General features: G+C 43.8%; 1 protein-coding gene across 1 annotated transcript; it reads left to right on the forward strand.

The window, feature by feature from the left end:
• Positions 1-1,806: 1,806 nt before the first annotated feature.
• Positions 1,807-16,865, forward strand: HHIPL2 (HHIP like 2). The gene is given in 15 exon segments (XM_066177566.1): positions 1,807-1,955; positions 1,957-2,021; positions 2,024-2,187; positions 7,312-7,382; positions 7,384-7,694; positions 7,697-7,958; positions 9,011-9,154; positions 9,505-9,836; positions 11,087-11,213; positions 11,575-11,603; positions 11,606-11,713; positions 13,182-13,262; positions 15,631-15,652; positions 15,654-15,703; positions 16,486-16,865. Coding segments are annotated over 15 exon segments (2,295 nt in total).
• The last annotated feature ends 293 nt before the right edge of the window (positions 16,866-17,158 follow it).

Genomic DNA, 17,158 nt, shown 5'->3' on the forward strand with positions numbered 1-17,158 from the left:
CTTAGGTGAGAGATGATCCAGACTTGCTCCCAGTGTCCACCTCACTGGGGTTCATGCCTGGATATGGGCCTAAAGCTGTCCTGGGACAGCCCTGGCAGGCAATCAGGTGTCCCTTCCCTTCCAGACACATGGTGTCCCTTCCCTGGAGTCTTTAATTGGCTTCTTGCCTGCCATTGTGCCCCTCTGCTCCCCTAGACTTGCAAAGGTGGACTTTGATGGGCTGGTGACTCTCCTGTGATGACCCTGAGAGCATCCCAACAGGGTGTTACTGGGGCTTCCCCCGTTCCAATGTCTGCCTGTGTTCTTTTGTGGGTGTGCAGAGGAGCTTTTATCATTAACCCAACACAAGTAGTTTAAAAGCTGAATGCTGGAAACCCTGGTGCTTGGTGAGAGCTCCCATGTAATTTCGTTTTCTCCCCTCAGCTTCCTGTGGGAGATGTGTGTGCTTTGCAGCAGTTGAGACTCTTATTGAGGAAGAAACCCTGAAACAAAGCATCAGAGATTGGGGTGGAGATAAGAGAAGATAAAGAGGAGCTTGATGTCTGAAAAATCTGCTAATCCATTGTGCTTCCAGCTTTCTCCTGTGACCTCGGGAAGCAGGATTGCTGTGCTAGAACTACCACACTGCACTCAGCAAGTACAAGAGCACAGTCACAGATTTTCTGTAACTGTCCCAAGCATTGCTCTTCCATGCCCTACAAGAAACTTGCTGTTTCCTGACACCACAGTACTTGCACCTGAGACAAACCAGCAGATCAGTTAATGTGGAGTGAAATTCCTGTGCAAATCGCTCTGTGCATGCTGTGTTTTCAAACCTGCTGTTGTTCTTTAAATGTGGTAACTCTTAATGGATTCCAATGATCGTCTTTGGCTTTGAATTCTGCGTTCTAGATTTGGTTTTCCTTCCCCATCCTGTGGGCAGAGCTTCTGTGAGAATTTTTTTATCATGCATGAGAGAAATAGTTCCCCTTCCATGTGGCTGTGATCAAGGTTATCTTGTCCTGCTTATGGAAGAGCAAATTTGGGGAAGTGTCATCTTCCAGCACAGGCTGAGTGCAATGTGTACAAACACCTGTGTCCCTAGCTGATGGGAAGGGCTTGCTCAAGCATGATTCACCAGAGGGGAAAGCGTGCAAAGGTCTCATGCATTTTAAATCAGTTTAATGTCAAATGGGATCAAACCCACAAAAATCAATTGGCTTAAGTAAGGATTACTGCAGAATGTCACAGTAAATTTGAGGTTGTGCTGGTGCCTTAAATGAAATTTTCCTCCTTCACTCCTGAATTTCTTCTCTTGTAACCTTGAATGTATACCTGGATTTGTGGGTAACAGCAGTGTCTCTGAAGTCACTTGTTCCTATGGTTAATTGCTGCCTTACCTTGATTGTATTTTATGACCCCTGTTCAGTCTTTATGAAACCAGACCCAAGTTTGGTGCATTTCAAAAGCTAAGAACAGTGGTAGTTAGGAACTGAAAATTGTTCACTTGTGTTTTGTAAAGATTATCAAGTTTTGTGTATATAGATATCACATCTGATGATTTTATTGTTCATATTTCTGGGTGAAGGATTTCTCAGCCAATTTAACCTGAAATGTAGGGACTAGATTTGTGAGTGCTTCTAGGGGCAGGAGAAATGTCTACAGTGGAGGAGGGTACATCCCTGTGACGTGTGAAATACCAAAGAGGCAGCCTGGAAGGGTGTCTCTGCTGCCAAGTAGTAAACTTCAGAGAGAAAGGAAGCGGGAATGTAAGCAAACCTCAGGAAATGCTGAGCTCTGGGTCTGGCAGTTAATAAAACAGAGAAGATGAATGAACCATGCCACGAAGAAGTCCAGGATTTCTATACACTTGACCTCAAGAAACCTATACTGAAGGAAGTGAATGCTTGGCCACAGGCTGGAAAGAGCAGCAGCAGCTCTGGAGCTTCTTTTCCTTGCCCACATGTGTGTGTTTGCCTCCCTGTTGTGCCTGACAGGCGCTCTGCTGGGACATCCTCAGTGTCTGGATTATGGGCCGCCTTTCCACCCCCTTTGCCCTTGGAGTTCTGCTCTGCCCATGAAAACTTTGGCTGCTGTGACCAGGAGAGAGACAACAGCATTGCAGCAAAGTACTGGGACATCATGGATTACATGGATCCCCAGGGGCATAAACTGTGTGGAACATACATCACAGATACCCTGTGTCAGGTAGGGAAGAAGAATGATATCTGTATCCTGCACTTTGGGCTGGTTTGGGGGTCACTTGTGGTTCTGACAGCTGTGCTGTGTGAAGGGAGGTGTGGGAGCAGGGGAAGGGTGGGCTGGCAGGGAAATGACACCTAATCCTCAGCAGGCATTTTGCAAAGTGCTTTTTGTAAGGTGCATCACTGGAATCTGGGAATGTATAGTGATATTTGCTAGCAATAAGGGTTTATGAAAACATTGCCTGGTGAGGATGATGATTTTCCCGTAATGAAGGAAAGAATTACAGATCAGTATTTACCCTCTGCTTGCAGCTGCAAGGTGCTGGATTACAAATTCTACAGAATCAAATGATAGGGGAATTACAGGCAGAGTGTTTGCATCTCTGGACCGCAGGGAGGATGTTCTTTGGTTGTGTTCCTGCTGAGGATGCTCCAAATGCTGTGCTTGTCAAAGTAAAACAAAATTTCACAGGCAGTGGTTTCACACAGCTGCTGCAAGGTCCCAAGGCTGCAGTCACAGTGTTTTCATCAGTGCTATCTCCCCACTGCCCACCTGGCTCGTGGAAAGTGTGCAGGGAGGAAAGGCCAAAGGCACTTTTTCTGCCTGAGCTCTCCTGCATCCCTGGAATCAGAAGGCAGGACCCACCTGCCTTTTTAGCAACTATTAGTCACGCCAAGCTGCACTCACTGCATGCTGAAACACAAAGCAGCCAAAAGACACACTTAGTCTTTCTAAAACCATACACAACCCTTGAAGCTGGTATTTCCTGAGCTCTAAAATGTTATCTGTGTACCAAAATGTTTCCACTCTTTTTGGATGCTGTCAAGATTCTGGCACATTCTTGGGGTGGGGGATACACCTCTTCAGCACCAGGGCTGAAAAAAGTAGCAGCAGAGTTCTCTGTCATTTTACAGTTGGTAAACCAGCAAAAGATGGGTTATAGATTCTAGCAGAAAAACTGGTGTTGGTGTCGTAAGGGTTTTTCTACATGGTTCAGGTAGGAAAAACACTATAAAATTATTATTGTGTCTTTGATTCCTCATTCTGCAGGGCATAATGTAATTTTGCATTTGTCCTAAGTGTATTTTGTGGGGAAAAGAAAATCCTAACCACCCTTATTTTTTTAACAGATTTTCAAAGTTGTAAGCTATTACTCTTTTTCTGTTTTTTAGAGTAAAATTGCTGTTGAATCTTCGAGGAGGAGTTTTGACTGTGATATGTGTCACTCTCCCTGGTCACGTTGGTAACAACCATGGAAATGAGATTGAGTCCTCTGCCAGATATTGTCTGCTGAATTAGTGAAAAGAACAAAGATCTACCCAATGGTTTGGCTTTAGTGAAGTCACTTTGCTGGATCAAATTGCTGCTGAATTCACATGGAAGGAATGGAATTCCTTTCTGCCACCTCCACAGCATCCTCACAATTTGGAACAAAACAAATTTTAAGGAAGTGGTGTAGGTGCTTATTGATAAACCTGAATAGTAGCTGCTGTGATTTAGCAAAGACAGCATTATTTCACTTTTTTGGGGGATATCAGAGCAGTAGCCATGTGTGTGGTAGCAGAGCAGCTCACTCAGTCAGGTGTTCCTTCAGTGCCAAAACCCAGTAAAAGCCAGACAACCTTCCTGGTGTGGTAATGAGGGGGTTGCTGAGCATTACCCAGAGGAAGCTGGAATTGGCAACTGCAGAAGTTTCAGTGGCCCTGCAGAGCCCAAGGAGGAGACCATGGAATTCACCTTACCCTGGCAGTGCAGCTCTGTGTTCCTTAATGGTCAGAGGATTAAATAGGGATGTGTTCTGGATCATGGATTTCCTGCTGGCACTCTAAACCAGATATATTTCTCTCAAAAACTCAAAAAAACCCCAAACAGGTTAGAAGAGGCATGTAAAGCAATTCGTCCCTGCTGGTAGAGGTCAGTCTGCATCTGGCAGGATCTGGGTCTATTTTAGCTACCTATACTTGTTCTAAGCACTTAGAGGTTTAGAGTCTGATCCTCAGCTGAATTATTCTACGATTTAACTTTAAAACTGAGTATGAAGCTCTGAAAGCTGTGATACTCTTAAAGAGGTATAGTGCAAGTTGCATGCCTAGAAAATTTCCCCAGATGCAAACCTTGCTACGTGTGCTAGTGCATGTTTGGCTGGTGGCTGACAGGATGCTTCCCTATTCAGAAAACTGCTACAGGAGGGGCTTAAAAAAAAAATCAAACAGGCCAATTAAGCCTTGTTCAAGCTGATTGAAAGCCATAGTGCAGGGAGCAAGTACAGGGAGAGCACCAGACTTTTAAAATCAGTTTTAATCTGAGGCCTGATTTGATTGCTGAATGCACACTCTTAAGAGAAAGTAACAAAACAGAAGTACCAATGTGATCTTAGCAATTTCTGGTTTGTTGGTTTTGTAAAGTGATGAGATTAATTTTCCTGCATGCTTGAGTGCAGACAACCAACAGTGACTGCAAGGCCACCTAATCCTGGGAGTTTTTGTAGACCCTGAGGAACGGCCTCTCGTGTGCCTTGCTGGGTCCATGTGCTGCAGGTGTTGTTTTGCCAGAGAAATGCTGTGTGGGAAGTCCCATGGCTGGAAAAGCGTGGCAGCTGCCCAGAGATGCTGCTCCACTTTTAGGAGGGTGAACTGTAGGAGACCTTTCTGCTGCAGAAGAGAGCTGAGGAAGCTGAGAGGGACTGAGAATATGCCTTGTTTCAGAGGAAGTTGGTTCTCTCTTTTTACCGTCTCAGGTTGCTGATCCAGGAGCTGGACTCTGTTCACACTTATTTGAGGGAAATTAAAAATATTTTCAAAGGTATTAATGAAGTAATCACTTCAGAAGAGGACTGAGAGAACAAAAAGAGAAGGACACTCATCTGAAGCTTTGACTTTTGGGGATGGCACTCAGGGCCTAGTGGTGCCTTTCCTCATTCTGGGAAGACCTTAAACATGGGAAGAATGGTTTGGTTCTGCCAGCTGGGACTGGGGTCAGACTGCAAGGACAGGCCTGGGGGACTTGGCTCCCTTTTGCAAGGTGTCTTGGTTTAGATAGACAGGTATCTGCCAGGGAGGGTTGGAGTCTCTCTTAAAATGTAAACCCCTCCCCCCCTTTTCCAAATTATCATAAATTTGCAATTAAAAGGCTGTCAGGCAAAGATTTTGGGAATAGGGATAGCAGTTCTTTACTAGGGATATAAAAACACAGATGTTGTAGTACAGAAGAATAAGTAAACAAACAAACAAGAAATCTTAGAAAACCCTGAGAGAGTCAGAAATACAACCTGACACCCTGTTGGTCCGGGTGTTGGAAGCAGTCCAAAGTAAGCCCTCCTGGAGTGGCAGATGTGGTTCTGTTAGAGTAGAGATGGTCTCGTTGAAGAAAAAGGGTCCAGTAATGGTGAGATGGGTCTGGTCTTCCTCCAGGGATCCAGTGGAAAAAACTGGAATACCTAGTGGGACTGTGGCTGCTTTTTATGTAGGTTAAGATGGTTTGGCTCCTCCTCCCTGTGTGGAGCAGCTTACAATAGTGCAGTGTAATGTGTTATGTCATTGATGAGCTCTTAATGATCCATTAGCAGAAGATATTTCCATGGAAGTAGTGAAACAATGAAGAGAGATAAGTAGCACTCCACCATCTGATAAGTGACACTGACCCATTTGAGCAAAGATAAGCAATTCTGCTCCACCCAGATGGAAGAGAATAATATGCTCTTTACAAAACCTATGACACAAGGCTGGAGGCTTTTGATTTGGGAAGAGGGAGAGGTTCCTTACAGATATGCTGTGGAAGCAACAGAAACCAGGTCATTCTGTGCTGCTTTCTGATAACCAAATGGCAGCAATGAGAAGTGAGAAACCTCCTACACCATCCAAAAGTTGCAAGGATTTTACTCCTTACAAGTCATACCTCTTCTTAGTGTGGCCAAAAGCCCGTGGGTGTTGCTGTGAGCAAAGAGAACAACTTGCTGGTGAAGTTTGGAATCAGGGTCTGTAGTCTTCATATTAAATATCCTGGAAAGGCTGCTACTTGCACCAAAAAAATTTTCAACACTTGTATAACTGCCCAGATTTTAAAATTAATTTTGTTTAATGAAGCAAATTGTTTAATGAGGCAGAAAAGTTACTAATGTAGTAGTTCTTTCCTGGACTGTGCATGTAGTTACCCTCTTCCATCTGTGCCAAGTGAAAGATCTGGATAGATTGTTTTGGGCTGCTGGCATGAAAACCAGTAAAATAATATTTTTGTAGAATGTAGCCTCTTCTGCTTTAACTTCTGCAACTTTGTGCTGATTAAAATAGAGGTGGGGTTTTAATGGAAACATTTTACAGAAGTTCTGGCCCAGAATGTTCGCAAGACGAGGAGTTTAAATTTAGGTACAAACACAATGCTTAATTTTCAAAATTTACCCTACATTTTACATAGCTAAACACTTAAAGGTATTTGAAGGAACATAATTTTAGATCTGTAAGACTTGAAAATGTTGCCTGATCATTTTTTTTCCTGATGATCACAGATTGAGTCAATGATATCTACAGGAATTGCATGAGATGGTATTTTCTTCTTTGAATCTCACCTACAGTCTGCTTCAGTAATACTGTGCATGTATCAGATTAATTTTGCCTGTATATATAATCAATGTACATCTTTGGCACCTACAGTTTCTTCTGGCAGCATTTCACCGGCTTTTTTTAACCTGGCTCCTAATGCCTTCCTCTGATACTCCCTCATTTTTCTTCTGGGGGAAAGTAAACCCCATCCAGCTTCTCAATGTCACTTGTGATATTTCCAGAGCTCTGTCAGATTGTTTTCCTGCTCTGATCATCTCTCCCCAGGACTGCTCAGTCTCACCTTACCGAGTGGAGAATCCACAGCCTCTACACTTGTACTTCTGTTGGGAAGAATTTATGTCTAGCTGACCATGCTTTGATAAAGGAAACTTCTACTGATCTCTAAGACAATTTTGGCCATATTCTGAGTGACTTTCTACTGCTCCATTTCCTAGGTGACTCTTCATGTTGTCTGCATTGCTAATTTTTCATTTTGTTAACCAGTTTGCTCCCCTTAAGGTGTCTTGGCTTCTCCTGGATGAGTGTCCACAGCCTCATCTTTAGGAAATCTTTAGTTTCTTTTACTTCCTAGGAATGTTCTCCATATGCTGCACATCTCTATGATGCAGAAAACCCACGGACCCCTCTAAGAAGCCTCTCAGGGCTTTGACTACTGCTCCAAGTTTCACCTTAACTGCTACTCTACCACCCACCTGCTGACCAGTGACAAGCACATCCAGGAGTGCTGCAAGGCAAACAGGAGCCACTTCTGCCACCTGCTGCAGCTCCAGGACAAGGATTGCTGCTTTCCCCAGGTGCTGCAGAACTCAGCCCTGAGCTGCAGCCTGGGCTTGGTGCTGGAGGAGCCTGGGGGCTGTGTCCAGCTGTGCCTGGCTGAGGTTGCCAGTGGCCTGAGGAACCTGGTGCTGATGGCCCACACCACTGACAGGACCCACCACACCTTTGTAGCCAAGCAGCTGGCCTGGTCTGGGTCTACCTACCCAATGGCAGCTGACTGGAGGAGCCATTCCTGGATATTCGGAGCACAGTGCTGGCTACCCTGTGGCTGGGGGATGAGAGGGGCTTCCTGGGGATGGCTTTCCACCCCAAGCACAAGGACAACGGGAAGTTTTATATCTATTACTCATACATGGCTAAGAACCGAGTGGAAAAGATCAGGATCACTGAATTGAAGGTTTTGGCATCTGATGCCAACAAAGCTGATCCAAGCTCTGAAAGGTAAAGTTGATGTTGAATGCTACTGTATGCTGCGATGGGAAATCATTTTTCTCTGTCCTTGTCCAACCCCCAATATCAACACAGGCTGTGGACTGAGAGCAGCCCTGCCAAGAGAGACTTAGGGGTGCTGGTGGGTGAGAGGCTGGACATGAGTCAGCAATGTGAGCTTGCAGCTGAGAAAGCCAAACGTCCTGGGCTGTATCCAAAGAATTGTGGCCAGCAGGTCAAGAGAAGGGATTCTGCCCCTCGGCTCCACTTTCAGGAGGTCCCACATGCAGTGCTGCATCCAGCTCTGGGGTCCCCAGCACAGGATACATCTGTTGGAGTCCAGAGGAGGCCAGCAAGATGATCAGAGGGGTGGAGTACCTCTCCTGTGAGGACAGGCAGAAAGAGGAGGCTTTGGGTTGACCTAACTGCAGCCTTTCAGAACCTGAAGGGAGCCTACAAGAAAGATGGACAGAGACCATTTACAAGGGAGTGTAGTGACAGTACAAGACGGAAAGGTTTAGATTAGATATCATGAAGAGGGTGGTGAGGAACTGGCACAGGTTGCCCAGAGAAGCTGTGGATGCCCCATCCCTGGAAGTGTTCAAGGCTCTGAGCAACCTGGTCTAGTGGAAGGTGTCCCTGCCCACGGCAGGAGGGTTGGAACAGTATGGTCCTTTCCAACCCAAGCCAGTCTATGATCCCATGATTCTTTCCTCTGACAGAACCTGCACATTCCCAGTCACCCTGGTTCAGGTGTGTGACTGGCCTGCTATGAAATCACCAGAGTCAGGTTGGCTCAAGATCACACAGAAAAACAAAATGGATTGAAAAGACTCAGGAATAAGGTTGTCTTCTCTCTCCATCTTGTACTCTTGTCTTCTAAAGAGCAGTAACAGCCTTAAATCTATTATGGCATTAACATCTCCCCTAAGAGGTTTGTACTGTAGAAGAGGATGTTTCACTACAGTACTATACACTTATTTTATCTGTCATGTGTGCACCTGCCCTGTCCCTGCAAAGAAAAAAGCTAGTTAATTTTTTTTTTTTTTTAAATTCTTTTAAAGGAATCTCCTGAAGCTTGAGGAGCCAGCTGCAAGTCACAATGATGGGCAGCTGCTCTTTTGTGTACATGGCCCTTTGTATATATTCACAGCGGATGAAGGGAAAGCTGGAGACCCCTTTGGAAAATTTGGGAATGCTCAGAACGAGTAAGTAGGAGGGCATGTGAAAGCTTTAGCTTGTTCACCCAGACACGAGGTTTGGAAAGGAGAAAATGTGGAAGAAAAGAGTAAAAGTGCTTTCTAAAAATGCTCATGCATCTGCAAGTCTGTCCAAAGCAGTATTTCAAAAATGAAGATTTGACATGTTGAAAGCCAAGTTGTTCAGAGAAAAGAGAGTTTTCTGGCTTAAGTGGGTTGCAGAACATACCAGCCATGTTTTTTTTTTTTCTTTTAGACAGGTAACTTTTCATTTGGAAATGGAGACAAGGAGAAGAAATGAATTTTTGTGTTTTCAGATGGTTCTCATGCTGTGGTTTCTTTTTCTGCCTTCTCTTTAGGAGCACTTTGTAGGGGAAAGTGTTGAGGATTGATGTGGATGGAAGAAGCCCTGATGAAAAGCCTTCCCACATCCCTCCTGATAATCCCTTCATGTCTGATCCCAAAGCTTGCCTGGAGGTTTATGCCTACAAGGTCAGGAATATGTGGGGCTATGCAGTGGACAGAGGGGAGCCTGTTACATAAAAGGGAAGAGGGAGGATATTCTGTGGGGATGTCGGGCAGAACAAGTTTGAGGAAATTGACCTCATTTTTAAAGGAGGGAACTACAGCTGGAGAGCAAAGGAGGGGTTTGAATGCTCTGACACAAAGCTTTGCCACAATTCCGCCACAGGTAAGGAGAAGAAGATTATTATATGTGTATATTTAGTGGATTATAACACTGTTTTTCCAATGAAGGTAAATAATCCAGTGTTGTATATTAAATGGAGTTTGTTTGCTTCTTAAGAGCAGAAATCCCTTCTCCCCAGCCCTGCTGTGTTGGTATGAAATGATGCTCTACTTATCCAGGGAATTCCCTGCCACACACTGCACCAGACAAGGTGTTTAAATTCAAAGCCTGTGTCTTTTGTGGACAGTGTTCCCAGTGAAACCAGGAAGGCAATGGATTTGATTTAAGTAGAAAGTGATACTGTGTTTTCTTCAGAAGCTCTGAGCCATGACTGTGGCTAAGGACAGAGAACCTGGCTGATTCTGAGACCCTGAAACAAGCCCTGTGCAGATGCAGTGTGTCCCAGCCAGCAAAGTGCTGCAGCAGAATGCCCAAAAGCTGTGCTCTGGGTCTGACTGTGGGTGTGATGGAAAAAACTCACTTGCTGCCTTTAAAAAACAGAAATTGGTGGTCTTTGTAAAGCTCTTGGCAAAGCATGGAAGAAGATCTGAGTATTATAATAGTGTTCCTTAAGCTGTTGGGTGAAGACACCTGGTCTCAAGGTCATACAGATGTTCCTGGAACATCTGGATGAACAGACAAGTGCAGTGTATGCATTATTGACATTAATGCAGGGAAAAAAGGTGAGGACAAGAATAAAATTCTGTAGAATCTGATAATTCAATATGAGAAAGGGAGAATTCAATTTTAACATGGCCAGAGGCAGAGTCTTTATTTTACAAGTCTCATGACATGAAATGGTGAGAGCACATTCTGTGTTGTGTCAGTGAACCCATGAAGATGTTGAGCTCACTTGCAATTTTGATCTTTTTCACTTCTCTAAAAATACTGGCATTGGTAAAGATGATCCCTGCTAAAATGATTGATACAGTCACAAATAAGTAAGATAACACTTGCTGCAGGCTGATGCCTTCCTGCATTGCTTCTTGATGCAGAGAATCTTGGTTTTATGGAAGCTCATCACGACTAAGACTTGATGAGCAGCCACACAGAGAGATCCTTAAAGACCCTGGGTCTGTTCTGTCCCTTCCCAGAGTAGACTGCTGAATTACCATTGAAATTTTGCTGAGCACTTTGTTAAACTGTATTGGTCCTTCTACTAATTTTTGTACCTGTCAGTGTCTTTGAGCAACTGCTTTTTGATGCTCTTTGAAAGTAAATTTTCTCACTTTGTATTTCTGTGTGTTTGACAGATGACATTCTGCCAATATTTGCATATGGCTGCGGTGTGGGCGAGTCAGTTACTGGAAGCTTTGTCTACAGGGGGTGTGAATCACCCTACTTGAATGGCCTTTATATTTTTGGTGATTTCATGAGTGGGTGATACTGATTGTTTCCTCTGCAGCTCCCATTCTGTAACCACATTTGCCTTGTCTGGGCAAATAAGTATATTGGAGCATCCTAAAACCTTTTGGGCTGGAGTAAACGAGAAACTTGCATATAGACTAAATTCTGTGTTTGACTATTACAATGACATTTTTGTTGTAATCTAAACTTCCTTCATTGCAGAATCCTTAGGATAAGTTTGCTTTTGTTCAGGTCTGTTTCTTCAAAATCCAGCCAATAATCACAATCTTCACTGACTGCTTTTTTTTTTTTTTTGTTTCAGTAATGCGTGATTTTGACAGGAATTAATTTTTATGATGGAGACATAAGACACAGGGTTTTATTTTTTATCTAGTTGACTTATGGCTTTACAGGGAGATGAGAAGACAAGTGGAAGAAGCAGGATATCTGCATTGGCAGCACAACAGGTTGTGCTTTCCCTGGAATGATCAGTTCCTACAGCAAATTCATCTCATTTGCTAAAGATGAAGCAGGTGGGTATCGTGCTGGCCACACCTTCAGTGGAAGCTGTACAGTCTGTTCTCTGCTGTAGGGAAAATGTGGAAAAATTTGTGGCTCCTGAGGTGTGCCTGGAGAGCAGGCAGTGCAGAGAGGTTTGCGGCTGGCTCAGCATGGCAGGTGGGGTTGGTCTGTGGCTCAGGGAGGTCTCCTGCCCTGTGAGGCTGTTGCAGATCAGGTTGATGGGGAGCTCAGGAGACAGAACCTCATGTGAAACATTCCTTTTGTTTTTTGTGCTCTTTCACTAATCAAAAGACCATATCAATGCAGTTCACTTTTTCATTGTACCACCTCATCCTCACTTGAGTTCTTAGAGCTTCTCTGAATTTCTCCTGCTTCCCTGGCATAAATTCCTCAGTCTTACTCACAACAACAGCACCTCACATTGTGGATCATAGAGCAGGACTTTATTTGGGGATCAGGAAAGCCACTCATTTCAAAATTTAATGTAAAGGCCTCAGCACGTGGGACACTACTAACGTCACAAGGACGAGGTCTCTCACCAAGGGGGAAGTGCCAATGAACACTGTTCACTTTTCTACAGCCTCCTGACATAGCTATGTAATACAAAAAGCAGCTGCAAGTTTTTGGAGCACAGGTGTGCTTTAGTGCTTCACTGTTCAGCAGAAGAGAGATTTGTTTGCCAAGAAAAGATCCTAGATTTTCTGCCTAGCATATTCTGTCAGAGCTGCAAGGAGATGCAGGCTTTGCTGTGAAATGTGTACAATTTTTAACCGCTCTAACAACATGTGGAGTGAGTGAATGTTAAATGTCCCTTCTCCTGGTGGCTTTTTAGAAACCAACATGGTGTTACATAGTTTGAAAGACAACAACAACTTTGCCTCTTGCAAGATACTCTGATTTCCCTTTTCCCTGGATATTGTTCTAGTGGGTGATGAAGGAAAGGCACAAGGAGCATTTGTCTTCCACAGCTAGGAGACAGAAATGGGAAGCTTCTGTCTCCCACAGTTTAGCCAATGTAGCTCTTGCTGAATTTTTTCCTTTTTGGTATGTCTATGAAACGGAAAATATATTTCTTGTGTGGTCTTCCCCTCTATTTGTAGTTTCTGGCTGCTTCTTTGGTACAAATAAATTTTAAAAAAAATGTATTTATACAGAAGAAAGCAACCTTTTCGAGAGCCACGGAGGTGAGGTAATGAAGGTGCTGCTCAGGCTCTCTGCCTGAATGAGAGCAGATGGTTCTGTGTGGAATGCTGCTGCAGCCAGGAGGTCATTTGGTGTTTCTGGGAGACCACCTGCACAGGGCAGGCTGAGAACGAAGACATTTCTTGGACACAAGGTGTGGCTGAGGGGGTAACTGAAAGGGTTTCCTTTTCTGACCATGTGAATTACTGAAAAGCCAGGAATGAGGGAAATGGAGAGCTGGGATCCAGCTTGGGCACTTGAATCAAAGACCATTTTTCTTTTTTCACTTCCATTTAGGTGAACTGTATTTTAGGTCTGCTTCTTATCCCAGTGCCTATGCACCACATGGATCTCTCTACAAACTCATGAATCGGCAAGGTTTGTAATTAAAGATGGATTTCCATCCAAATTCTTCTGTTATCACCACACACTCTCCAGCTATCACAGTAAAAGAATGCCAAGTACTACTGATACACAATATCACTGACATCTGCATCCAGTCCTTTGGTTTTGTTTACACACTGTACCTCTGGTGCAACTTTAACCAGTTTGAACGAATTTGTTCTTCACTCATCATATCTGTGCATAGAGAAATAGGAAATAGAATTCAAATTCCCTGAGTATCTGGGAGAGTTAAGGATTATAAGAAAGTTTCCTTGGTTGCATATCTGAATTACAGCAAAGCAATGTTCTAAAAATGACAGTCCATATCTTTTAGGGTCATTACATCAAATATCTATGATGCACTTTAAAATAAATGAAAAAATAAATGGCACTGCACAGTTTTCTTCTCAAAGATTAGAGAAACCTGGTGGTTTATGCAGTGCTCAAATAATAACTGGAGCCTGAACCTGAGTTTTTCCAAGCAAAATGTTTTTCTCCATTAAGCAGTTATCCCTGCTAAAGTCTGTTTTTACAGAAATAAGCACACTTATGTAATTGTTTTGCCTCCCTAGTTTTTGGATTTTGCTAAAAAACATTAAATGAGTTTCAAATCACTCTGTAAAGTAGATGTGTAATCACTCTGTAAAGACAAATGTGTTTGTGCTGTTGTGGAGACCTTGGACACTGGCAAAATGAAGAAAACAAGTTTTCTTAAGAAGTTAGATCCAAAGCTAGGTAGTTAATTCAAGCTCTGTACCAAGATGATGGGAACAGAACTTGAATCTTTTACTGCTCGAGGAGATTTCTGCCTTTAGCAGCTTGTCATCTGCCGGGAAGTGTACTAACTGTGGCTGACCAAAATGTAATATTTTCAACTAAAAATAAATAAATATATTTGTGAGCTTGTATAAACACCAAGAGCTTGAGCAGTCTATTTATCAAAACAAATAAACCTTTGTTGTCTCTATGCCACTCCTTAATGTGCCATGGAGACCCTGGGCTTTTGAAGCTTTGTGTCCATCACTTCCAGAGCAGGAGCAGGCGCTTACTCCCTTGGCTCTTAGGAATGTTTTCCTGCATTTTCCAGTTCCCCGTGTTTGCCATAGCCCGGATGGGGCTGTGTCAGCTCTGCCCCGGTCTGTTTGCACTCTGCGGGTGTGCCCAGGCTGTGCCCAGCTCCTCGGAGCCTGAGCAGGCTCTGCAGCACAGTCCTGACACCTCCAGCTCCTGCGGTGGCTCTGGTCTGCCCACGAACCTTTCTCCTTTGCATTTTACCGCTGTTTGTTGGGTTTTTCCTGGGGATAGCTGGCTTCTCTGCTGGGCACAGTCCCAGGCAGTGAATCCAGCGTTCCCTGCCTCCTGCCCGCACGGCAGGAAGTGCTCTGGCACGGACAGCAAGCCACGCAAACTCCTGCTTCCAAAACATTGCCAGGGTCACTGTCATGTGCCTCATGGCAACTCAAACTTCCCGAGGAATCTGCCAGGAAAGCTGGTGGCAGCAGTGCCGTTTGTCCCCACTTCGGCTTGCCTCTCCAGCAGTACTCTGGGAGACAGCAGGGTGGCACCAAATTCCTTCTGTCCTGAGCAGAGAGAAAGCGAGTTAGACTGTAATTTTAAAATCAGAGAGGAGAGAGATGGAGGGAAAAGAACCCCCACAACCCACCCGAAATCCCCACAAGCAATGTCTGCAGCCCTGCTTTAGTAAACTTTTTTAAAAAATTGAAATGGTGTAGAGGAAGGACTTGGCTCTTGCCACTGTCTGAAGGAGAATGCCAATCACAAGAAAATATGATGCCCTAGGTCATGCTTTGCTTTGCTTGGTGCTGTCAAGCACGCCAAATTGGAAGGACCTGTTCTTACTTGTCCTACAGCAGTTCCCTTGTGGGTAAAAGAACACAGGTGTGTTGTGCCTCTTTGTACATCTCCTCCTGTCACTTAACGTGCAACATCTTTACCTCAGGGGAAATGTGGTTGGTTGGTTTTTGTTTCGGTGCCTTTGTACAATGGGAAGTTGTCAGGGAACAGCAGGAGAGGAACACAGACACATTTCTTTGCAGTTGTGGCTCCCTCCCTCTATGCCTGCTCCTTTCCTTTATCACCCCTCTTGCTGCAGCACTGTTGTATCCAAAGAAAATCCCAGTGAAGGTCACATTCACCAGCTGCTGTTGGGACAGGGATTTTATGGTTTGCCAGCCCTCTGTCAGCCTCTTGAATTCCACCTATGCTGCACTCCAGGTGCCTAAAGTGCTTTCATGCCTCTTCCACCAGAGGCAAATGACAACAGGGAATTGGTTTATGCCTATGGAACAAATAAACTTCCCTAACAATTTCTCAGATGTCTGCATCTGTTTTCCAAGGAGAGCTCCACCAGGGAAGTGTAAATACTGTTCCAGTGAAAACAAAGAGCAAGTGGATACCATTTGTTCCACGTGCAAGTAAGTTGTCAGGGTTTGATTTTAATGCGAAGCAAAACATATACATAAACTTACAGGCGTGTGATTGAAACCTTCAGCAGTCTTAACAACTAAGCACTGAGCAGAAGCAACCCTGAAGCTTGGTTATCACATTTAATGTGTGCTTCTGCTGTCTACTTGATGACTTTGCTTAACCCCAGTCCCTGATTTTGTTTTTTTCCTAAGTTTTGCTAAGTTATAGTGTAAATGGGCATCAAAAGGGAACCGATGACTCTGATTCAGACAATGGATGAAGTCTGGGAAATTCTGAGGGCCTGTATCCTGGCTCTAAGACAAGTTCCTTGAATCAAATAACCCCTTCTCTGTACATCTGGGTGGAGTCAATCTTCCTTTTTCCAAGCTGTGTTCTGTCTTAAAGTCCTGTCAGGAGTTACATCTTGAGTGGAACCCGGCATTTAGCAAGTTGATATTATCTTGTCTGGGATTTCCAGATATTACTGTATCATGAACAATTCATATTGTTAAGTCTGCTAGAGAAGTGTGCAAGGATTTATCTCATTCTGTCTGGAAGAAATTTTCCTTAAATAGACATTCATAATTTCTAAAATCAATAACTTTATTTCCAAGAAAAACAAGGGTCTTTTGATGGAAGAAGAGTGGTGTATACTCTGCATTTCTTCTTTCATAATTTCAGCTGTTTTTCTTAACTATAGCTTCAATATAGTGTTTCTATCAGTCATATCTCTGAATTAGCCTTTTGCCTCAAAGCAGGAATGCTGAACCCTGTTAATTACTTTCCTCAGAGACTGTCCTTGAGCTGCTAAACAAACCTTCAACAACCATGCCTCCAAAAAAATCTTCTACCCTCACTGCAGCCACTGCAAGAGTTTCCTCTAAGAAAGCAAAAAAGACCCCATCCACCAAAGTAAAAGCATCAACAGCAAAAATATCTCCACCTGGTAAAGAGAGACAGAGAATCAAAGCTGAGGCTAAACCTCCCAAGGGAAAGAAGATTGGACACAACTCCAGAACTGCATCAGCACCACCTTTGCCAAAAAAGAATAGCTCCCACCTAGCCAGAACCAAGGAGGTTCTTCCAAAGAAAGCAGCACTAGTGGAGAAGAGGAGGAAGAAGCAGCTTATGAAGCTCAGTGATGTCCCAGAAAAAGCAAGTAGCCTATAAAATGGTGAAGGAAAAGTGTTGAATAGTGACCAAATAAATGAGATTTTGGCTGACTTGCTATGGAGTGCTCCCAGGTGTGCCCTTATCAATGGCAGTGTTAGCAGTCGATACATATGTTCTATTAAACATATTAAACTTTAACAGCACCAGCTTCCAAGTCCTGCTGTGATGTCCTTTTCTGACATAAGTGGTTATGAGAGCCTGTGATGGATATTCTCTGTTAAGATTTAGCTGTGCATGACTGTCTAATAAATCCAAATGCCTCTAAATTTCAGCACTTTAATCTTCTATTG

The sequence above is a fragment of the Chamaea fasciata genome, unplaced genomic scaffold (genome assembly GCF_029207755.1).
Source record: "Chamaea fasciata isolate MVZ Bird 193981 ecotype frontalis unplaced genomic scaffold, bChaFas1.0.hap1 SCAF_3, whole genome shotgun sequence".
Taxonomy (NCBI): domain Eukaryota; kingdom Metazoa; phylum Chordata; class Aves; order Passeriformes; family Sylviidae; genus Chamaea; species Chamaea fasciata.